The sequence below is a fragment of the Strongylocentrotus purpuratus genome, unplaced genomic scaffold (assembly GCF_000002235.5).
Source record: "Strongylocentrotus purpuratus isolate Spur 01 unplaced genomic scaffold, Spur_5.0 spur5_scaffold_11, whole genome shotgun sequence".
Lineage (NCBI taxonomy): Eukaryota > Metazoa > Echinodermata > Echinoidea > Camarodonta > Strongylocentrotidae > Strongylocentrotus > Strongylocentrotus purpuratus.
Genome location: NW_022145596.1, coordinates 1,078,199 through 1,103,292, shown reverse-complemented (window position 1 = coordinate 1,103,292; position 25,094 = coordinate 1,078,199). Strand labels below are relative to the sequence as shown.

The following is a 25,094-nucleotide window of genomic DNA, read 5'->3' as shown; positions in this document are numbered from 1 at the left end:
TACAGAGAGGTGCAATATTATTAGGTGTCATTTATTTCATTTTTAATCCCCCCCCCCTGAAAAGGGTGTTCTGAACCAATCATACTGCATTAAAGGTAAAGACCAGTATTGGAAACGCCCCAATTTAAAAAAAATGAAATGGAAGCTCTCATTACCAATCATGTGAAAGAATATATTTTGACTAATACATGATGATAAAAAAATTTCCCGGGAAACCGCCTACTAATTCATATATTTGGTAAATTTGTTTCTCTCATGGTCTGTGAGAGATATAGGGTAGTCCCATATACATCTTTCTTTGTATAGTGCTTGTAACTTTGCGAAGAATGGGCCAAATTTCTTATCATTTTGATGATTCCAGAACCTTGCAGATGCTAGATGCTAGATGATCAACCTTTTCTGATCGATTCCACAACGTTTCTTTCACAATACAATCGCATGACCATAACTGGTCTTTACCTTTAAACACTAAATGATTTCATACAAAGGAATTGTAGTAGGCCCCTATTGTAGTATGTCAGTTATGTGCAGTGTGTGTACGAATGGACATTACAGTGTACATGTAGGCTAGGTCTATTCATACCACTGAGTAGATTCCAAATTCTAAAGAGACTGTAAGGAAATGTCTTACATGTATATGAGAAAATAATTTTTTTTTAAAACTAGCAAGCATACAAAAAACGTATTTGCACTGTATTTAAAAGCATTAAAACTATACATGTAGCCAGTGGCGTACGCAGGATTTTTTTCAAGGGGGTGTTTGAAAATGTGAAAATCACGCCGACCGCTATTTCGTTCAGTGGGGGGGGGGGGGGGTTAACCCCCAAAACAACCCCTCTCCCCTGCGTACGCACCTGCATGTAGCACATGAGACAAACATGTTTTATTAGAAAGAATTGCAAGCTAGATTTTCTAATCTTCCTTTGCTCATGGCCATTAAATGTACTTCTTAATCTACACTACAGTATCTAATATATGTAGAATTTATTATCAATATCTGTGTTATCTGACATTGAGGGTGAATACAATAAATGTGTATACAAACACAGCTACAGTATGATACAGTGATGATCAAAGTACATGTAGAAACCTATATGTATAACATAGGAACAGTGTATCAGGAGAATGCAATAGATAGGCCCTTAAACATGAAGGTGGATTACATTAATACACTATAATATCACTGAATCACAGTTTTTATATTGTAATAACCTTGATTTACAGCTGTGAAACCAATTATGTAAGGGCGCTATACAAAGGAACATATTATTATTATTATTATTGATCTAGTGATTAAATACACGTAGTTAGAGTAAATGCTGAGAGGAATTTTGGTCTAAATGAGTCGGGTTGGTCTAAATGAAGAGGATGCTTGAGACAAGAAGAAGAAGTAGAGGGAGGGAGTGTGATCATGACACGAAAGTCAGTACATGTAACCCCTTATACATTGTAAGAGGGAAAATGCAGACTTTAGCTCATGATGATGATGCATGATGAAACTCTTTTGGTGAAGAGGTGCAGTTAGTATAACGCATTACCCACTGGAACCAGGTGCTCCTTGTATTCAACCTTATGGGAATGAGAACATTTGGGAGTTTAAGGTTTCAGATTAGTTTGAAAACTTTGAATCAATCGCAACGGTTTGTAAGATGAGGGTCCAGAAGTGAAGATGAATACAATATACAGTATAGTAAGTGTACTGGGGCACATGTTCTTTCTCTCTTTTCCTTGATAGCTAGATAATGAGTTTCAATGTACATACATGTACATGATAATGATGCACATACTGTGTAATATGTATAGTTCATAGTGATGTGTATAACCATCTCGTGACAATGACATTAAGCTCCTTGCTGTCTTTTCTGGTGGATGCTCCTACAGTTCCCAATTTTCAAACTTTGTGTGTTTTGTTTTGATATGCGTTTTAGGGGAGACAGGGAAGTACTACTGTGGCCGTAGGGTGCTGACATGCACCTGTTGTGAGGGACGATGTGGGCCAACCAAGGGGTGCAACTGTTCCTCTTGTCAGAAGCTTGATGAAGAAGAGAAACACTCAGAAGCCAAGGATACCCTTCACTCTACCAGCTTTATTGAGTCTTGGACATGGGGGACACAGCCAGGTAGGAACACTGTATGCAGTAGTGATAGTTCCACTGTAATTATACAGTCAAATCAGCTTTATTGAGTCTTGGACATAGGGGACACAGCCAGGTATGAACACTGTATGCACTAATGATAGTTGCACTGTAAATTATGCAATCAAACCTGCTTTAGCAATCATCTGTATAGATACATGTAGACCTCCCTCTTACAAGCACCACATTTTATTTCCCATGATCAGTATTTTCTCAAGTAAATACACTGTAGGTACTACACAAAATGAACCTGTACATAAAGATTTCTGTCTATAAAGACAGCTTTTCTTGTCTTCCTTGAGTAGTGTAGTTTTCATCGCATTTTATATTTATCCATATATACATGTACATATTAAAGTACTCTCAAGCTTTTGAATACACATCTTCTATTATACAGGAAGAAGACACTACTCATTCATATAACAATCACTTGTATTATAACTTTAGAAGTCCACTTGTCTGTGAAAAATAGTTTCCATTTAAGACCCTCACAGTTTAAAATCAATAGTTTGCAAAAATTGTTTTGTAATTTGTTATTGTAATACCTTATTTGCGAATCTTTATGTGTAACATATCCAAGTCACTCTTATTATTTTGAACTCTCATATTTATATGTTTATAAACATAATATTGATGTACATCAATGAAGTGTATTAAATACAATACATGAAATCTTTTAGGTGGTGATTGGTAGATGATTTGCATGTATAATTGTACATTATTTTGGCATGCAGATGTAAGTGAATTGCGTAGCTGTTTGACATCTCTGATCAGTGAGCAGAGAGACCTGCTAGCACAGGCTGCTCTGTCCACTCTATCATCTGTAAGACTACGTCAGAGACTGGTCATCATAGAGAGGTACTTCTTAGCTCTAGCAAGACAGAGTCCTGAACAGAAGGCAACAATCATTGGTGGCAAGACACAGGAAGAAACAACCAAGGAGGTCCAACAAACAAAGAGGTAATGTCTACAAAGAAATCTGTACATTTTACATCCAATTATCAATTATAATTATCTTATTTATATATTTTTTTTATTTATGTATTGTGAAACAAAATGTTCATGTATATGAATTAAGTTTACTAATAAAATTCAAATTCAAATTCAATGGCAACAGTGACAGTGACAAGAAAACAACAACAAACAAACAAACATACAACACCAGCAGATGTTTCCAAATCCTAAGGAAGCCTGCGGTTACGGTTGTTAAAATTGTAAGTTTTGTGTTTTTAAACTTACTCACTGTCATATGGGAACGAAAAGGAAAGAGGAGGCATAGATAAGCAAAACTGGTACAACTATGACGTGCAGTCGCATTCGGGACCAAGGATCGCTTTTTATGGAACAGTTTGGTAGGAGCAACCAGTATCCTGACCTGATGTCGCTGCCCATCGAGGAGAACTGGTAGGAATAACTAGTATCCTGAGTAGGAGACATTGATTAGCAGAACTGGAAAGAACAAGTCATATTCATGCATGGTGGTACTGCTCTCAAACAGAACGGACCGGGTAGTATTGCTATTGAGCAAAACTGGTAGAAGCGACTAGTATCTTGACCTATTTCAAAATCATCCTACACATCCTGAACTATGTAGATATTGTTAGATGGAAAATGTTTTTGTAGTAATAATTAATTAATTGTCTTGGAAATCAAATGGTTCCTGCATTAAGCCTAAGGTAATAGGAACATATAATAGTAAGGGTATGTTAAACAGTGTCAGCTAAATCCAAGTCTTAGCTTAGTTTAAATGACATTGAAATCAATGTGACCTTTCTCATCTCAACAGTGTGAAGAAACTTAAGGAACGAGCTACTGCCTCTCTAGCAAGGGTTGGTGCTAGGACAGCTCTGTCCTTTGCCTTTGCCTTCCTACGTCGTGCATGGAGATCAGGAGAGGATTCAGACCTGTGTTCAGAGCTCTTACGTGATGCTTTAGAAGCTCTTCAGTCTCTTCCAGAGGCTACTCTATTTGATGAATCATCTATGTCTAGTGTATGGGTGGAGGTAGTAGAGAAAGCAACTAACTTCCTCAAATCAGTTGTTGTAGGGTGAGTTGATTGAACTTTGTTACCATTAGGAGGCTGGTTTACAAAGTGAACTGTTTCAGGCAAGTGCTAGGTCAAGCCAATTATTGTTGTTTGGATGGATTTTTTAATAATATAAAAACAAATGAATTTATTGTTAAATATATGTTTTTGAACAAATCAAACAATCAAATACAATCAACAGAAATAAAAATGTTAATGTGGGGGATCCACAAACTACAAGCACTGCTTTTTAGTGGACCCCCCCCCCCCCCATTTCCTCAGAAATTAAGAATTTCTTGTAATAATTTTATTATGTGTAAAGTTTATTTGTATAGTTTCTTGAAAAAATGAATTATGTATGAAATAAAATGTAATATCTTTGTTTACCTTTCTGTTGGAAATGAAATAAATATGAATATGAATTGAATTAACATTGTAGCATAATTCATATATATATATATATATATATATATATATATTTTTTTTTTGGAGGGTATCAATATTCACTGGTCTAACCCACAACTTTAATTGTGGTAATTAATTGATTCAAGTAAGTGTTAACCTACAAAGAATTGATTGAGCAAATTCATTTTACTATTGGATTATTGTTCAGTGACCTGAATGCCTGTGCCAGTGCCAAGGGAGTGGACACCATCCCTGTAGCAGACCAACACAGTGCCCTTGCCCTTCTCCTTGAGCTTGCTGTCCAACGTGGCACCCTAGGCCATCTCCTGGACGCCACACTGCTCCTGCTACAGCTATGGGACAAAGGACGCCAGGAACCTGACAACAGGAACAGTCCCCAGGGTACTACTGCACCTATGGTACCCCTTCTCAAGAGGTTTGAGAATGTACCAAGTCCAAAGGGAAGGTTCCTCATAGAGGCTGTCAGTGGAAACGCAGAGGTAAGACTGCTTGTAGTAAACATTTTTCTTTCCGTTCGAGAATGCTTTGTAAGAAGGAAAAGTTACCAATAGGTGATGATTTGAGACACTGCGGACTAAAAGCTACTGTTCTTTGGGGTTTTTTTAATTATAAAAAAAAAAAAAATTGTATAGAAATGATGCTTTGGTGGGAAAATAGTCTACAGCTTACCCATGTACGTGTTAAGTGTAAGGAATGCTTTGCATTGTAGGACAATAAGCATGTTCACCTGGTTTCAGTATTTTCTTATTAGGTTAGAGTTATAGTTTTTAGACTGTCATTTGAAGTTGTTTTACTCTTTTCTTATCATCTATCTTTCTTTCTAATTCATTTTATTTTCCATCTATCTTACTCTCACTCTTTCTCTCTCCCGTTCTCTCCCTGTTTGTGTCCTAGGTTCCAGTGGGTATGAGCCCCAGTCCCACAGAGTGTTTTCTGCGTTATCTTGAGATCCCTGATGATGAGGATGCATCCATTGACTTCCAGCAGGCAGCAGTCATCATCATGTCTCACCTGGACAGACTAGCTGCTCCATACATGCCTCCTCCACTCACTCAGAAGGTCAGTCAGTCAGTGAAAAAAATACACGGGGGCTCAGGGCGAATTTGCCCCCGAAAATCAGAAAGGAGCCCCCGTAAATTTGTATAGAGTTCAATGCAAAACAAATTTTAGAGTGTTATTTTTATGCAAGCAAGCTTGAAAAGTAGACCCGAAAAATAAATAATTTTTTCCCTGCTCAGTCTACAAGCAATCAACTCAATAGAAGTTGGAATAGTTATATAATATTGGATGGCTTTGAGGGTGATACAAGAAAATATTGCTTGTGCTATGACAATATTGGACAAGACAAAAAAGAGTCTAAGATTCTCTTAGTGAGAGAAATATATTCTTGTATCACTCGGAAACAAAGCCATACAATATTATTATTATCTACATATATTAGTCTGACTAGCGAATAACAAACTTTGACTTACCTCGGCAAATATGGCTTTTTTTTGGTGTGACATCGGTATGATATCAATATCAATAGCTGAAGTTCCCGGATGACTGAGCAATACGAAAACAATATTGGACAGTCATCCGGGTACTGCGCTGAAGATATTGAATACACTGAATTATTCTACCACTTGGAAGCCTTATATAGATTATAATTATATAATATTGACTGGCCTTGAGGGGTATATCAGAAATATTGACCAAGCTCAGATCATATTGCCCCGAGTCGAAAGACGAGGGCAATATGGTCTTAGCGCGGTCAATATTTCTGATATCCCCCGAAAGTAAAGCCAGTCAATATTCTTATTGTTATCCAAATCAGACATCTAGAGCAAATACAGAAATCCACCATGACAATCTCAAGAACTGAACAAACTTTGTCAAACCAACACTGTGCATCCAGTGCTTGACAAAATTTTCGATACACTGCAAACAGTGTGTATTTGGTGTGATTATTACGTCACAATAGAGTGCGCGCAAAGTATGCAGGTTCTCGTACGCATTAGATGCGCAATGAAAATGCGACGCGGTCAATACAAGATGCCCGGATGCGAGACCGTGGAAAATACCAAGGTATATTTTCACTCGTCTCTAAACGCAAAGTCAATACGCGCAGGGAGACCAAGGAAAATACAAAGAATATACCCCTCCGGTCCCTAGAAAACTAGGGCAATACGGTTTTGTAAATGACCAGCTCAGATGTCTGATACGGGTAATAATAATCAATATACAAGATGGAATTGAGCAGGGATGAGAGACCTTTGAAACATTAGATGATGCTTTACCTCATGCTGTGATGGTTGCTTCTAATTATGACTTTTTGTGTTTATTTAGGGTCATGTCACCAACATAATGGCAGAACCAGAAGCTAGAATTACAGTTTGATAATAATATGGTAACTTTTGTAAAGTTTGTCAATTTAGTTATACAGATTGTTGACCTAGAAGTAGTAGACTTTATTGGATATCAATTGACCGATCTAACAAGGTCTACATGTACTTAGTATCTTGCAAATGACTGTTCAGCAACTCCAACATGACACTTAGCAATTTGAAATGTTTGTGACCTTCCTTTGCCCTATACTTTTATTTTAATTTGTGTAGGGTCCTCTGATTCCTCAAGGCCAAGAGGTTTGGGGTTGGGGTCTACTCCCATTCAAGACGACAGGTAGTAACCCTACCTGTGCTAGCCCCTGTATGCTGGAATCACTAAGTGAGTTTGGTGTCGTGCAGATGGCTTGCTCTGAGAGGTGTCTCATTGTCCTGACCAGAACCAGCAAGGTTTACTTACAGTACTTCAACAATGAACCACCGGTAAGAGAATGCTTGATTGGTTAAATAATAATAATAATCGTTTAAAGTCCACTCCAAATTTTATGAAGTAAAACCGAAAATAGAAAGTCTTTTAGCCCAATTGATCATGAGCCCGGCGGCCACTGAGCAGCGCCAGATCGACGTTGCTCTATCCCTTATTGTTGAACGCCAAACAAGGTAGCAGCAACTCCCGTCTTTTAACAGATTTTGGTATTGCGGCCGGGGTTCAAACCCACGACCTCCCGGATGTGAGGCGGATGCTCTACTGACTGAGCCAACACTGTCTGCGCTAGTTTGGCCAGGAGGGATTAGACCTCCCTGCATGGTCACTGGCAGGTGGTTATCTCATCAAATCAGCTCTCGATTAACATAATAAAAAGGGGACCATGGGGGATCAACAGGTACCGCTTAGGCATTGTTGGCTGTATAGAGGGCGCAAGTAGCTACAAGTAGTGCAGTCCCGCTTTAAGAGAGTGAGTTAGTTTGGTGTTGTCCAGGTGTCTTATTCTGAGAGATATTTTCATTATGTTGATGAGACACGGCAAACTCTATCTGCATACAGAATCACATTGCCTAACAAAGGAAAGGGTGAAACTTTATTGAGCAGTAATTGATTAATAATATTGCGATAATTTCCATCTACAGTGCTTCAACAATGTTAAGAAGATGCATCAAAATTGATAAATTGACTTATTTATGAAATGTGTCATACCTATACCACTTTATTTGATTTTGATCTAGTAAAATGAAAATATATGTTTTTTTGTTAAATATAATAATCACATTTGCATCTTATATACTGATCCAATTCTCCAGTATCTGAAGTTATAGGACACTTGCTGTATGAATACCATTAATGGTGTTCTTTGCATAAAATCTGGACTTTAAACATTTGTATATGTTTTTAATTGGAATTTTACAGACATGTAACAAGCAGATGTGATCATTACATCTTAGATGATCTAAGGACAGTCATTTAACTTTACCATTGAAGACAAAAACTGGGTTTATTGTAAAGGTAAACCAAGTCGCTGACCAGTAAACAGACTAATCTACCCCTACTGTATGTGTTACTATCTAATCTTTATTCTATTCTTACAGGGATTTCATCTTGTAGATGGTTTATCCAACAAGGATGTGATCCAGATTGCAGCTCATCCTGAAGGCAAGCATTACCTTGCTCTAACAGCCGACTGGGAAGTCTATGCGTGGGGCAATGGTGAAGGAGGCAGACTTGGTCTTGGTAACACAAGGTAATTATGCTAATTTCTATGTTGCTCTACTATGAATACTCTTATTTTATATGCCTTTGTAATTTTACTCAACAACTTGTAGTCAGGTTTAAGCGGTCTGGTTTGCTCTGGTGCCATTTCTTTTAGGCTTTGTTTGTCAAGGACAGAGTTAGGGCTCTGGTTGCATTTGGGTTTTCGGTTAGTTTGATTGTTAGACTAGAGGTAAGATATTGTGTTAGGTTTAGGATTGAAGATAGGAATTAGAATAGTGTTAGAAATTGACCAATGAGCAGTAGTTGCTGCAGCACGTATCATACAATTGTTTCATCCATCTTGTGGTCTTGTCATTTTGCAGCGTTTTCTAGTTACAGAAACATTTCTATGTTTGAGAAGACCATCTTGGTAGATTTTTCCTCATTTTCTGATTCAAATTTCCTAAAATTGTTTTATTTTGCAGTGCCAGAGAAGATCCAACTCTTGTACAAGGTCTGCCATCCCAGAGCACTGGTCAGCATGTCATCCAGATATCCTGTGGAAGCTCCTACAGCGCTGCATTGACATCTAATGGAGAGGTGTATACATGGGGCAGAGGCATCTATGGAAGACTAGGACATGGTATTAGTCTCTTACTAGAAGTATCATGATGTGTTGTCTACGGTTCTTAAGCATTTATTAGATTGTAAACAATTTTGGATCATATAAGTGCCATCTTTCTGAGAAATCAAGAAAGAAAAAAAATATTGAATTCTTTATTTGAGGTAGCAATCATTGTCAATATTAGTTTGAACATATTTGTGGCTTACACCCAGTAAATAAGATCGATTGATCGATCTGTAATTGAAAAATAAGTCAGAAAAATATTGGAACCAGCGGGATTTGAACCTGTCATCTACTGCTTGCCGGGCAGCGACTCTACCACCAGGCCATCACTGGTCCATGGCACAGTCACGATGAACTAGAAACAAACACCCAAGCTCTCCTGATTCATTCTGACTTATTAATATTCATTAGTCTGCCATAGGACAATAACTTTTATAAATGTAATGCTTCCTGGGAGAAATTTCAATAGTTTGAACATATTTGTGGCTTACACCCAGTAAATAAGATCGATTGATCGATCTGTAATTGAAAAATCAATCAATTTTATTTACTGGGTGTAAGCCACAAATATGTTCAAACTATTGAAATTTCTCCCAGGAAGCTTTACATTTATAAATTGTCAATATTGTTATGAGTCATGTTCTCAAAACTTTTCCATTTTTATGACTTATAGGTAATAATGGTGATGAGCTTACCCCAAAGCTGAATAAACAGAGAACTTTTCACACTGCTTATTTTCATACAATGCCTAATGCTACGGTCACAAAAGTTCGTACGAACGATAATTTCGTACGAATCTCCGTTTTTCCATTGTCTCCCCAAATTTCCATTGTCTGAAAATCGTTCGTACGGCGTTCGTAGCCGTTCGTAATGGCATTTGTGACCGAGGCTTTACTTTGTTTTATGATTTCAGGTAACAGTGATGATCAGCTCACTCCCAAGCTAGTCAGTGGGTTGAAGGAACAGAAGTTTGTTCACATTGCTCTTGGAAGTAACGATGGTCAGACTTTAGCTGTTACAGATACAGGTAAGATATTTGATTTGATTTGATTTGGTTTGGTTTATTGCAATAAAAGAACATGCAGCTGGGAAGCTGAAATTGCTCAATTTACAAAGTCATTGTACAACACAATAAACAATCAAAATATGCATGACTAAAACGTATGACCATAAATCATGCATAATGAATCAAAATGTAACTCAAATATTACATCAAAATCTAAATATATTACAAATATCTCATGCATTTTTTAAAAATATTTATTTAGCATATTTTTTTGTCAACAAATTCTCACTACAACAATATTTTATCATCTCTTCAAGAACAGAGTTACTAGTGAGAAGAACATTACAAAAAGGGGAAAACAAAGCAATTCACTTTTTAAATTTGAGCTACTAATTAGGGCCAAAGTATTGAAAAATAATCTTTTCACCAGTCAAAGTTGTAATCATATTTTAATCTAATCTTGTTATTTGTTCTCTAGGTTTACTGTTCTCTTTTGGAAATGGTGACTATGGCAAGCTAGGACGGGGTGGTAGTGATGGATGTAAGCTTCCAAAGTTGGTTGATAAGCTTCAGGGACAACATGCTGTCAAAGCCTGCTGTGGAAATCAATTCTCAGTCATACTCACCAAGACTGGAACAGTCTATACATGGTAAGTCAATGTGTAGAAGAGAGAGGTATACAGAGAGTGAGGGAGGGAGAGAAGGAAACGGGCTGAAAGAGAGAAAGAGAGATAGAGGGATAGAGGGGAGGGGAAGGGGAGAAGGAGAGAGATATAGATGAGTTATACACAGTGGGAAGTCATGAACTAAATCTTTATTTTCCAAAGTTTTAAAAAGTCCCTGGTACATGTAGGTACAAGGACGATTAACTATGTTACAGAATACTGCAGTGGAGTTTGCTTGAATTGCATCAATTTTCAGCTGTAGTGATTAAAGTATAAAGGGGAACATATTTCTTTCAACACTGATTTCTAATCCCCACACTTTCTCTTCTGTCTCTTTATATCAAAGGGGCAAGGGCAATGGTCAGAGACTAGGTCATGGTTCAATAAAAACCAGAGACTCTCCAAGATGAGTGAGAGAGGGATTGAGGTAGGGAGAGAGAGAGAGAGAGAGAGAGAGAGAGAGAGAGAGAAACAGACAGAAAGAGAGATAGAGGGAGAGGGAGTGAGGAAAGTAGGGGAGAGGGACGGAGGAAGAGAGGGGGAGAGGACGGGAGGCAATGGTCTAACACTAGGTCATGGTTCAGTAAAAAACCAGAGACTCTCCAAGATGAGTGAAGCCCTCAGAGGAAAGAAAATGATTGACATGTAATGAAATATTTTTCGTTCTTTTGTCTGACTTTCTAGGGGTAAAGGTGATGGTCACAGACTCGGTCATGGATCAGAGGAACACCAGAGATTCCCCAAGATGATCGAAGCTCTGCGAGGAAAGAAGATTGTTGACATCCAATCCTCTGGATGCCACACAGTGGCCATTGCAGAGTCTGGAGAGTTCTTCTGCTGGGGGCGCAACGACCAAGGCCAGCTAGGGCTTGGTGAAGCAGCATTGAAATCTAACAAGGGAGAGCCTACTCTCATCGAGTGCATGGAAGGAAAGAAGCTCTGTGGCTTGGCGTGTGGAGTTGCTCAAGTATGTTCAGTATAATCTTTCAAAAAACATCTGTACCCGTCTGCTACCATTACCTCATATCAGTTTAGTAATTTGACGATCTGACCACTACTTTCTCTTAGTTTATTTTGGTATTGTATTGATGGAAATGTATTATTTTTGTCATCTTTATTACCATATTGTACTTGTCATACCTGTTCGTTTGGCTCACTATTGTATTTTTACCGTATTTATAACTGTATTGTATAAATTGTAAACATGATCAGTTTTGGTCCTTGGACCTTTGAATCATGTATATTTATATGTCTTTTTAAACCAAAATAAATAAATAAATAAATAAATAAATAAATAAATAAATAAATTAATAAATAAATAAATAAATAAATAAATAAATAAATAAATAAATAAATAAATAAATAAATAAATAAATAAATAAATAAAACAATTTTGCTGAAATGAGGCACTTGTATCGATCATTTAAAAGACATTGTTCCAAGATGTTATTTTAAACTGAGTATTCTTCAAAGGACTATAGTCATTTATTAATCTGAAGTGTACATTTGTGATTGTAATATATGTATTCCTCTCATCATGCTATCATTTAATTATGGGCCCCGTCTTACAAAGAGTTACGATCGATCCAAATCAATCGTAAGTCCTCCAATCAATCGCAAGTTTGCAGTCTCCTATCTCTTATGTACATAGTTACGATTGATATCAATCGCAATTAAGTTACGATTGATATCAACTCTTTGTAAGACAGGGCCCTGGTAAATGCCACATATATAACACATATTAATTAAGCAGTAATAATAATATTTCTATCTTTGTTGTCATCTTGACAGACCTTTGCTTGGACATCAAGTGCCCACTGGTCAGTAGGTCTGCATGTACCATTCAGTGTAGATGTGACTAGGACCACCTTTGAGAAGCTAGACCTGCTCCTACAGAGGGTGTGTGAGGGCATAGAAGGGTCAGGAGATTGGCCCCCTCCTCAGGAGAAAGAATGCATGGTGGTAGCTGCTCTAAATCTGCTACGTCTTCAGGTAAACAAGTAGAGTGTGAACACATATATATTTGTCAATCGTATTTAACTGTTGTGAATTGACAGCTGAACCATTGATTGCTGAACTATTGATATCACTGTTCACAAACTTTAAATGTAACACTTATGTGTAAAGATTGTGAATATTGATATAAGCTATAAAATATTAAACATACAGTCTTTCAATGTCAAGTAATTATGCAATGTGTTGATGGAACTAGCCTTGATTAGCACCATTCTTTTTTGTTAGTTCCTTTCACCAAATTAAATGTCAATTGTATCTAATTCTTTGTACGGTATATATGTGACATGAATTTTGGTAGTAGATGATCAGATACAATCAAACAGGTGAACAGGTGGATAGTTTAGGGACCGGAATGTGTTGTGTAGATGTCACCTTGAGATTGTGATGCGTATATGTCATTGTTGAGTTGAGACCCAGAGTCCAAAGGCCAAGATTAGGAAGGAAACTACTCAGTACATACATTCAGCATAACATGTAGGTCTCTTGGTCAAGACCAAAAATGATAGATCAAGAATAAAATTTTGCCCGGCAAGCAGTAGATGCAGGTTCAAGTCCAGCTGGTTCCAAGATTTCTGTGACTTGTTTTTCAATACAGATCGATCAATCGATCTTATTTACTGGGTGTAAGCCACAAATATGTTTAAATAAAAGAATAAAATTGTTGTATACAAGTGCATGTATGTGTTTTAAAAATGTCATAGAATAGAATATGAAATTGAATCAAACTAAATTTTCTTTCTGCAGCTTCATGTAGCCATAAGTCAGAGCCAGGACCATGAACGTCTAGGACTTGGTCCTAAGAGTCCTCTCCTATCTAACCTGAAGCAGAGGATCGTTGAGCTAGCTAGTAAAGCTGGTATCATCACCACGGTCCAGAATGCTGCACAAGCCACACTACAGACAGGCTGGTCCATGCTGCTTCCTACCGCTGAGGAAAGGGCAAAGGCACTGTCTGCTCTGCTGCCTAGTGGAGGTATGTTTCATTGAATAATATTGGATAATATTGGATAATATTGGATAATATTGTACTTTTCGTAACTCATATCACTTATAAACCGTTAGTCATGATGTCCATTGGAAATCATCACTCCGGCTTTGTTATGGCAGTCATTTTCAGTGCTCAGAGCTTTACATAGTGTAAATCCTATACCAGGTATCTATTCTCTGTACTGTGATTGAGAAATGAAACTGCTAGATAAAAGCTTATATTCTGTGATTTTAGGTATAAACTTCACACAGGTAATTCTTCATTCTGTTTATACCTCTTTTCTAGAAGCTGTAGCATCAAGTATGATTGTGATGATCATAATTGTGGATGGATATAACTCCAGAGTCAAACTATCTGTAATGAAACCAAGCACTTCTAAAGCCATTACTGACCATTGTTCTCCGTTATATGGTTAAAGCTTATCTTGAGCTCTGTTATGGGAATCATATTTTGAGAGAAAATTGCTTAGATTTATTCTGGATTGTTTATTCTGCAGTAGACTGGTTGAACCAGTGAAATAAAAACAAACGCACAAAAAACTTACTGGGCGTCATTTTTCGATAAAAACCACAACTCCCATTTGCACATAGTGACCTGTGTTAAGCACATGGTGTCTGGCCTATTTACCCGGATTTCCTTATCTTTCTATGCTCATACTCAGCCAATATACATTTTCTACCAAAATTGTTTGGCACATGTCATTTATTTGTAATCTTGAACAAGTAAGTTTTGTTGGATTCTGTGAGAATATATTTTCTATATTTTTCAGAAGTTTATCTTTACCAATTGTTACCATTAAGAAACTATGCTTGTATGTAATACAGGGACAGAAACGATTTCCATGACACCGGGTCAGTTATTCTACCAAAATTGTTTGGCACATGTCAGTTATTTGTAATCTTGAACAAGTAAGTTTTGTTGGATTCTGTGAGAATTTATTTTCTATATTTTTCAGAAGTTTATCTTTACCAATTGTTACTATTAAGAAATTATGCTTTTATGTAATACAGGGACAGAAACGATTTCCATGACACCGGGTCGTCGCTTCATGATGGACCTGCTGGTTGGAAGTCTGATGGCCGATGGTGGTCTAGAGTCTGCCCTGCATGCTGCTATCAGAGCTGAGATCAGACAGATGGAGAGTCAGAGAGAGAAGGACATCGCAGACCCTGGTAGTGAAGCTGAGACGGAGGAAGAGGAAGGAACACATCTTGGTCCTGACGCTACCAGGGATGCAGCAGATCAGGTGCCACTAGAAGGGAGGAGGAGACATTTTAAGAGGAAGATGGTTGCCGTGGCAGCTAGTGATGATGAGAGTATCTGCATGAGTATCCCATTACTCCAATTAGTCCAGCAGCTATTGAGGTATGTTGTAGTAGTGGTGGTGGTGGTGGTTATTTTACCTGACTGCTAAGAAAACATAAATGCTTGTTAGTAAGCAACCAGACGGCCGACGGCTTTAGTTCCTCTCCGAGGGACCTGGTAATGAGGATTAATGTCTTACCAAAGGGCACTAGCTCATCGACTTGGTTTCGAACCCGGGTCACCGGATTACGAGAGCACTGCTCTACCGACTGTTCATTTTGAAAGAAGTTGCAATCTATCAGCTTCCAGTCTTCTTTAGTAGTTGGTTATTTAAGAGCTGTATGAGCCATATTCTATTCTCCAATATTTTTATAAGCTAAGAAAATTTGTGCCCAAAACTGCTATATTAATGAACATATAATATTCATATACAAAGGACTTTATTACAAATGGTCCATTAAATGGAAGCTTAGATACACAATTCTATTTACAAATGTTCACAAGATTAGGAATGCAACTGGGCATTTATCCAAAGAATGAGATAAACCAAGACCTTACTTTTAGAATCCTCCTCTAATTTCCTTTCTAGGAATGCATCCTCATTGACTCTGTCCAAACTGCAGGAGCTATCGGCTGAATTCAACAAGATGGAGCCTCATCCTGATAAATCATCTGGAGTCAAATCCACATCCGTGGAGCTCCTTCTCAAGTTCCAGCGTCTCCTGGTCCACACACTCTTCCCGTATGAAGAAGAGAAACAAAAGGCTTGTGCTCAAGGAATAGGTAAGACAGTAATAATACATATCAGTGAGGGCATTAGTAAGAATTACCCACACGAGGTACCTTTGGAACAGTCTAATAGCCCAAGGCTGTAGCCGAGGGTGTTTGGACTGTTTTGAAGGTACTGAGTGTGGGTAATTTTACTAATGCCCGAACAAAATGTTGTATATTATTTGTTTTATAAGATTATGTTTTATTTTTTCTACACAATTTTACTAATGACCAGTCATTAGAACTGGATAATGACCGGTCATTAGAACTGGATAATGACCGGTCATTATTCAAAATTACGCGTTAGGCAAAATTAATGCCTGGTCACGTGTACGCTTTCAACCAATCATTTGATTAGGATCCACATCATCATCATCTTATAAACAGTAATAATTATTACAATAGCGCTGTTTCTTATGTAGTTTCAATGTAATTTTCCAAAGTGCTTATAGTATTATTACCCCAGTCACTGGATTCAAGTATAATTACAACGCACACTCTCCACTCCTCTTTGGGCATTCCAGTCAGGTGGCTATTTACAAATGCACACATACTAATCCAACCACAATGATGTTTCTATCAAACCTGGTAACCATTTAATACCAGAGCAGAGAGGAGCCATATAGTTAATTCAGAATAGTTATCGTGTACAGTGCTTCTATAAAGGGGTTGTTTGGACAAGCAGAATTATATAGAATTGATGACATATCACATACACTGCAATGTGTATATGGGACTATAGTACTGTTCTTAGGAGAGAAAAAAATATTTCTAGTGTACAGATTTAGATATGAGTTTGAGAGCATTCTAGGATGCACTTCTTCATAAAAATATTGAATTTTAAAAAGCTCAATAATAGATATAATCTTAACTTTGAATGTTTCGCATTTTATTTCAAAGTCTCCTGTATATTTTGTAATTGATGAACAGATGCTGAGCTACTAGGTGCTGGATCCTTGCTGAAGAAATACATCACACTTCTGATAACACACATCAAAGACATCATGCCTACAGCTACCAACCTAGCTGGAAGATCTCCTAAACAGTTTGCTTCAGTAGCAGACATCATACAGTCAGACTTATCAGGTAACGTAGAAATGTTTTAATGGAATGGTTTTCATATGACTTCAGAGTCCTTGAAAGACCTCATGGATTATACATACCGGTACAACACATGCTCCATTGATAGTTCCAGAGCCATTCTTAACCACTTATTAAAGGGATCCGGTAATTTTGTCTTAGATCCTTTTAAAAAAATCATTGATTTAGCTCATGCTGGAATGATAATTATAAACCTTTAGGTCAATCAGGAACCCCATGAATTTTACAAGCCATCACCTGTCTGATTATCAAGATATTTATGATTGAAAATCGAAATCAAATTTTGCGTTTGTCAAACGGTTTTCATAAAACTATTGTCTATTGGGAAAAAACGAGTATGGTAAAACCGGTCACTCAAAGGTTTTTCATTTTTTGAGGCACTTCTTGATAATTTTGAAGCGCAATTTTTTTAGGGCTTCAATATAACACCATATCACAGACACTGATAACACGTAGGGCCGTGCATCTCAGAATTAACATTGTATCCCTTTAAACCCATGTTTTACTTTGCCATAGAATATTGAGAGGTCCATAAACTAATTGAAAGTCTTCAAGAGATTCAAATGCCAGCATGTTAATACGTCTGTTTACAGGTGTATTGCTTCCTGAGTTGGTGACGTGCTTAGTGCTTCTCCAGACCAAGTGTCCTCTGATCATCCAGCGATGTGGAGCAGTTACTGTTCTCTCTGGTCTCCTGGATACCCTAGACTCCTTCAATCGCTTGGCTCCAGCCCTCGAGAAGGAGGACTCCGATGATCTTGCCTGGCCTGGCCTCTCTGCTTCTGCTAGTATGTATACTCACTGTTCTCTGTACATTCTCTGAAATACGCTGATTGGTGTCCCCAATACTACATTGTATCCAGGAGAATAGATTACCTACAAGCAAATATACAAGTATTCTCAAGAATTCAGAATTTCAAATTTTCCCCTCCTTTTAAAACTTACTGATGTGCAATATTTATATATAGCATGCAATGCTTTCCTGAATATTTTCCTGAACTATACTTCAATGCATTGAGCATTTGCATAATGGATGCACCACTTTTTAAATGATCAGTATCATCATTTATTTAAAATTGTGATTTTATGTACAGTCGAACCTGTCTACAGCGACCGCCCAAGAGAAACACAAAAAGTAGTCTTTGCAGACAGGTTCCTTTAGTACATGTTTCAATGAGAAACCATTTTCAAGGGAAACAAAAAATGTGGTCCTTGTAGACAGATGGTCACTAAAGCAGGTTTGATTGTAAATCCCAAATTTAAGTAAGTGGATTTTTACCATCAGTTTTTCTATCTTTCCTGTTCATAAGATAATGGCAGGTCAGTAACAAATGATAACCCTGAAATAGGTAAACTTGTACATGTATATAGTTCAATAAAGTGTTTGACTAAATGCTTCTTTCTTTCAGGAACCCCAGTGAGTCTACCATCAGAGCCCAACTCCCCTGATGAGCTTCCTATGATTCGGAAGGCAGACCTTGAGAACCATAACAAGGACGGTGGTCTGTGGGTTGTGATCGATAGCAAGGTGTATGACTTGAAAGACTTCCATGAAGCAGCTCCTTGTGGCAGTGACACCCTACAGCAGTATGCAGGTAGGTATGGTGATGATGGTAGTGATGAGGGTGATGATGAGGGTGATGGTGATTCAAGATTCAAGATTTAAGATAATTTATTGTCTGATTTAAAAGATACAGAAATTTGTCCTCCACTGGCAAGTGAGATACATAAACAATATATAAATACATTCGAGGATACGATGAAAATACAACAATAATAATAATAGCAATAATGGCAATAACAAAACTGACATATAAACTTGAAAACTGGCATTAAAAATTGAATCTCGACAGTGCACAGAATGCATAAAATAGATGAATAGAGGTGATGATGATGATGATGATGAATATGGTGATGATTGTCACATGGTACACTCAAATAAAGAAACCTTAACACATGCCATTTATGATACTCGTAATCATGATCAAGCTTTATTGTAAAGCAAAGTAGAGTACCAGTTTCTATCGAAAAAGAAGACAGTTAGAAGAAAAAAATGCCCTCTTTTGATGACTTTCCATACACTTGGTCCCAGCAAAATAAACCAACCTTGTCTAGTCAAATATGTTCACCCTGTTGTCGCAGGTATTGAATCATTTTATATAAGAAGATCTGGCTTTTGTTATATATGAAATCTACACCACATAATGTTCAATATCAGTAGACCTAACTTGTCTAAATATATAACATATCTGTCAATTATATCAACCACCTCATACACTCTTCGTTCTTGAGGAACAATACCTTGACATAAACAGACCTGTATTGTCCACTTATTCAGCTACCAACTATACAAATTATACCTTCAATTGACCACGATCACTTCTCAATCCAATCAACAACTAATTTCTTGTCATAAATGGTCATGTTAAATCCAGACCTGAACTGTCATCATCATCATCATCATCATCGATATACAGGAGTGAGGTAGTCGTGTAGATCTCCCGGTCATCTTCCAAGATATATTGTCAGTTTGCGACTTAAAACGTAGTGCAGAATGCGTGGATGTCAGGTTACATAAAATTGTTTGGCAAGCCAGTGTTTATCCGGCTAGACCAGTCTTGAAAATACCTATGTTGCGTGCAGTGACTTGAGATTCTGGCAGTTTATTCCATAGCTCGATAACACGTTTACTGAAGAAACAGCCTCTCACGTTAAGCTTGCGATGAGTATTAAACAGTTTAAACAGATGTCCACGAGTGAATTGGTTCTCTGGTCTCTTGAAAAAATGTTCTGGACTGAGTCTGTCAATACCATGAAGTATTTAATATACCTGGATCATATCGGCCCTCTCACGCCGGTAGAGAAGTGAGAATAGATTGAGTTTTTAAAGTCTTTCAGGATAGGATAATAAACTCATACCATGAATCATTCTTGTTGCTCTCCGTTGCACAGCTTCAATCTTGCGGTCATCTGCCATGTCATCTGCCATACCATACAATATTCAAGATGTGGGCGTACCAGGGTTTTGTACAGAGTTTTGAAGATGCCCTGGTGGGTACTGACAAAAGCTCTTTTGATGATCCCCAACATCTGGTTTGCCTTTTGTATCATAGCTGCGATATGTTTTCGGAAAGTCAGATCCTTGTCAACTGAAACCCCCAGATCTCTTTCTATATCAACATTCTCCAGAGGTCTACTTTCCATGACTTAAGTTTGTTGAGGGTTGTTGTAACCTAGATGAAGGGTTTTACATTTTTGAGAGTTCAGAGGAAGTTGCCACTTAGACTACCAAGCAGATATGCTGTCTTAGTCACGTTGCAGTTGATGGCAAGAAGTCTGACATTGGATAGATGAATAATCTTTGGCATCGTCTGCGTACAACTGAGTCCAACTTGTTGTGACATCAGGTAAATCATTGACGAAATCACAAAAAGGGTCGGTCCGAGGACACTGCCTTGCAGGATGCCACTAATGACATCGGTCCACTCAGAATAACATCCATCAATTGATACTCTTTGAACCCTTTGTCCGCTTACTTCACCCTTGACTGACCTTCCACAATTACCTTTGCATATAAGCAATTTCAAAGTCTTCTTACAACACATGCATCAACAATACAGCAGATATGAAAATACATCTACACTCAACCTCAAAATAGTAAATATGCCCAAATAGGACTGTCTCTGCTACACCTTTGACAATTCAATTCTATCTTCAGACATGTCTCTCAAGTTCATTGAAATAACTTGTCACTTCAACAAGTTCCAGAATAGTCTTTCCAAATTCTCGGCACAATTACAGCTCACCATACTGTCCATTTGCGTTCTCTATTGTGGAGACGCCATGTTCTTCGTGAACTGTCCACGTGTCCATTTGTCCCGTCTCGCATCCAGTGACTCTTGTAGAAAAATCAGCCTTTCTCCCCACACACCGTGCCATCGATGGAAAAGTGTCGGTTTTACTTATAAGCTGCAAATTCTTCTGTAGCAAGCTTTGAAGCAAGAGGTAACATCTTTCTGAACTTGCATTCTTCACCACACAAGCAGCTATATTGCTTAAGCAAGCTGCTGCACCGGGCCCTCTACACACCAAGACAACTTCATTAGGTGTGGCCCCTAGCCACTGTTACTCCAGTACATCAGCGTATATACATTCACCTACAAAAGAACTCCCTGTTTATAACAGGTGTAATGCCATGCCACTTTCTTTTCAATGGTAGCCTCAACCTTTACAGACATTAACCTGTGACAACACATTCAATGCTTAGCAGGACACTATACATTTGTATAATTACATCCACCGATGGCACATTCTTTCTCTATCTCTCTATCTCTCTCTCTCTCTATCTCTCTCTCCCTCTCTCTCTCTCTCTCTCTCTTACATTTATACATGGTATATTTTGCTAAATCATTTTTCTTGTTTCTTGAAAGAAAAAATATATTTTTGATAAAACCGCTGTTTGCGGTTTACAACGTGACAATTCACTCCCCATCCAAGAAAATGCATCCGTTTTTTACCAAACTTTTTCTTTTTCTTCTAACTTGATTTAATTATTTTCTACCACATCTACTGCACAAGAATTTTTTTTCTTCAACACATCACATACCCCAAAAGACGAAACAAAACAATACAAACATGTCTTCTCTCCATGCTCTCAATATTTCAGAGTGTCTCGTAATTTCTTAATATTCTAATAGATATCAGCGCCCTTTATTTCCTCAATGCAAAAACGGTATGGTTGCAGTGCTAGCGCCCAGCACATAGTTCTCCCATTAGCCACTCGAGGTCAAGAACGTCATTTAAGATGTTATCTATGAGAAGTTGTGTAGTCAGAGTAATTGTATCCAATAATTATTCTACACGCACGTTTTTGTATGCACTTAATTTGATGAGATTGCTGGATGGTGAGAGCAGGAGACCACATAGGGGAGGCACACTCGAGTATTGGTCTGATATACATTAGGTAGATCACTGACAGGAGCTTTGTACTTGAGTATGCATAGCATATATAGTCATTTAGCAGCAAGGCTAGTCATGTGAGAAGTTTGTTTGTCCCATTTTTATGTTAGATTGAACAATAACACCCAACAATCCGAGAGTATCAACACATTCAAGAGTACTTGCACCAAGGTGAAAGTTCAGAAATACATTAGGTCTGTAATGATATAAATGTTCAAATGCGATTTGCAATTACGTTATAAACAGAAGAGGTGAGTTTTGAAATGGAGATGATGATGATAATGGTTGAGATGCTCTTGATGTTGGTGGTTAGTGGAGACAGCTATTAAAATGGTGTGATATTATTGTTTTCATACCCATTGTAGCTCGAGATGCTACAGAGGCTTTTCATGCTGCTCATGAATCAGCGGAGGTGCTTCAGTTGAGAGAACAGTATCTTGTGGGGGTGTATGTACAGGTAAGTTGGAGACAATTGTGAAGTCTTTACCTGTCTAATTTCTTTCTCTTTTTCTGTCCATGAAAAGTGATTTAAGCAATAAAACTAATGTAATATTTGTTTTATTATTTTAGATATTATTTCAATTTAAGAAACATAATATCTTGAAAGGTAGAAAGTATGATTCTGAACTTGGCGGTGATTTTCCCCATAGGTTTTGATCTCACAAATGACTGATGTTTGAACCACTAATATAAATTTAAAGCATTATAATTCCTTTGATTTCTATAAACCTTTCCACGTTCCACAGTTGTTTAGTTGTGATCTTTGCTTAAATCTTCCACAATGTAGCCTGAGCAGGATGAGGTGTTGATGTCTACCAGCAGTGTGATCTCATCACCCTTGATGGATACAGAGAGAGCGTTGGGTCTTCTGCTCGGCCTTCACTCTTGTCATCAAGCTCGGAGCCTACCCCTCATTCCTCCGGAGGTGGAGTACCAGACATGGCTCAAGTCACGTCTCTTCAGCAGCGGCATGCAGCTTGGCCAGAGACCAAGCTTCTTTGATCGTGGGAGTGATGGCGATCGTTCCGTGGATCAGACCCCGTCCATGCTGACCTCGCCCCTGCAAGGTTCAGCACCACAGATGCACAAACTGGATGACAACATGAAGTCGTTCTCACGTTGCGCCTCGCAGGCAGACATCGCCAAACCTTTCCTGCAGGCGCTTGCGGAAGGTCGTCTTCAGGACATCAATGTGAAGACATTCCTTGCTCAATGTGATAGATACTGCCGCTCCCATCATCACACTCTACCCATCGACTTCTCACCAACCCACAGCATCGAGGTGGTCTGTCGTCTTCTTATGGCTTGTATCCTCAAGCACCATGACTTGGGACATGTCGCTCTGGCTGTGGTCGAGCACAGTCTGCAGACAGAGGGCGTCCCAACGGTTGTACATCGGCATCATCACGCCTTTGTACCAAGATCCATTGCTGATGTCTGCAAGGTGGCATTCCAAGCCAAACGCAATCTTGTGAAGGTAACTTATATTTCAAATGATTCAAATGATTTGATTTGTCATGCAAAACATACTACAATGAATAATTATATTACAAAAATATGCAATGAAACAACAAATATAATTAAAAAAAAGCACGAGAATAGAGGAACTAACTAGAAGCAGAGCTTGTTGAACTGTTAGTTCCCATCGTTCAATTGTGTTTAAATGTTGCATACAGTCTTATTAGAGTTGCACTGATATTTGAATGATCTAGAGGGAAATGCATCTTGAAAATGTTACAAGTTAAATAGTGATGGATGCTTAGCTGTTACACATATTTTGTATTCACTGGGATTTATTGCAACCATTGCAACCATTGCAACCATTTAGCCTAACTGAACCACAGATGTGCTACTAATCAGTTATTGCCTTTCTTTAAACAGATACATTTGACAACGGGGTTATGTAACGACTCTTTAAAATGATTATAAGTATTTTGCAAGTGAAAATGGGCATATGATGAATTTCATATAATAATAATAATAATAATAGCTCACATTTATAATGCACCTAATACTTTGTTTCTAGGCGCAATACAATGTATACACATTTTCCACTCCCTGGGGAGCATTCCACATATTTTTTTTTTTTTTTTTTTCTTTAGATTCATCAGGAGAGGTCTGTAGGATACGATGAGATGTGTATGCCAGTTATAGATCGGCTAAGGTTCCTGTTTAATGAGCTCCGGCCAGCCATAGCTAACGAGGTTTCAGCTCTATCACGCCTCAAGGTCCTCAACACACCTCCAAGATGGAAGAAGGTTGTACAGAGAATGATCAGAGAAAAACGAGCCGTCGCTTCTGCAGGTAAGGCAGGCCTGATAAAAACCGGATTTAAATCGGTTTTTTGATTTTTGCCCTATTTTTTACTGATTTTTAAAAATTTTCTTCTTCCCGATTTTATCCTGATTTTCCCCTTATTTTCTTCATTCTTCACTATTTTCTTTATTTTTTCCCAATTTTCTTCCTCAAAGGGGGGGGGGGGGGATATTGTTAGATGCCATTTTTTTTCCCCCGAATCCTCTTCTTTTTTTTAATTTATTTATTTATATTTATTTATATTTATTATTTATTTATTTATTCACTATTTTCTTTATTTTTTCCCAATACTCAAGGGAAACGTGGTTGAGGGAAGAAAAAAAACCTAATTTTTTAGTGCTCATTATCACCCTTGATAAGGTCAGGGGTCAACTCTCAAGGGTCAGGGGTCAGCTCTTTCTTAGTCAAGGGATACTTTTTGGGGCCCGGGAAAAGTATGTAGGACAGGGAATCAAGCTCTGTGGGTTAAGTTTTCAGGGTGTTTATTGGTTATTTCACGTAATCAGGGGTAACATCTTGAAGACCAAGAATCAGATCAAATCAAATCTAGTTAGATGTGACAATTGACAAAGTTTAAAGATAAAGGTGAGTTCTGGTTAAAAAAAAAAATAATAATTCTCACAGAATCAAACCAAACTTACACTGAATGTTCAAGATTACAAATAAATGTCATTTGCCAAACAATTTTGGTAGAAAATGTATACTGGCTGAGTAATGAGCATAGAAAGCTTAGGAAATCAA

At 37.8% G+C, this 25,094-nt stretch overlaps 1 protein-coding gene across 2 annotated transcripts in view; it reads left to right on the top strand.

The window, feature by feature from the left end:
- Positions 1 to 25,094, top strand: part of LOC588717 (E3 ubiquitin-protein ligase HERC2) — an 86,778-nt gene that overhangs the window by 5,480 nt on the left and 56,204 nt on the right. For both annotated transcript variants that reach the window (XM_030980291.1, XM_030980290.1), the window contains exons 4-24: positions 1,929 to 2,120; positions 2,870 to 3,095; positions 3,922 to 4,182; positions 4,775 to 5,066; positions 5,482 to 5,646; positions 7,185 to 7,394; positions 8,496 to 8,647; positions 9,084 to 9,241; positions 10,140 to 10,253; positions 10,711 to 10,882; positions 11,582 to 11,864; positions 12,689 to 12,889; positions 13,658 to 13,886; positions 14,912 to 15,266; positions 15,796 to 15,989; positions 16,908 to 17,063; positions 17,672 to 17,866; positions 18,488 to 18,673; positions 22,403 to 22,494; positions 22,825 to 23,514; positions 24,140 to 24,341. In XM_030980291.1, coding sequence (XP_030836151.1) covers positions 1,929 to 2,120; positions 2,870 to 3,095; positions 3,922 to 4,182; positions 4,775 to 5,066; positions 5,482 to 5,646; positions 7,185 to 7,394; positions 8,496 to 8,647; positions 9,084 to 9,241; positions 10,140 to 10,253; positions 10,711 to 10,882; positions 11,582 to 11,864; positions 12,689 to 12,889; positions 13,658 to 13,886; positions 14,912 to 15,266; positions 15,796 to 15,989; positions 16,908 to 17,063; positions 17,672 to 17,866; positions 18,488 to 18,673; positions 22,403 to 22,494; positions 22,825 to 23,514; positions 24,140 to 24,341 — 4,725 coding nt within the window. The remainder of the gene's footprint in view (positions 1 to 1,928; positions 2,121 to 2,869; positions 3,096 to 3,921; positions 4,183 to 4,774; positions 5,067 to 5,481; positions 5,647 to 7,184; positions 7,395 to 8,495; positions 8,648 to 9,083; positions 9,242 to 10,139; positions 10,254 to 10,710; positions 10,883 to 11,581; positions 11,865 to 12,688; positions 12,890 to 13,657; positions 13,887 to 14,911; positions 15,267 to 15,795; positions 15,990 to 16,907; positions 17,064 to 17,671; positions 17,867 to 18,487; positions 18,674 to 22,402; positions 22,495 to 22,824; positions 23,515 to 24,139; positions 24,342 to 25,094) is intronic.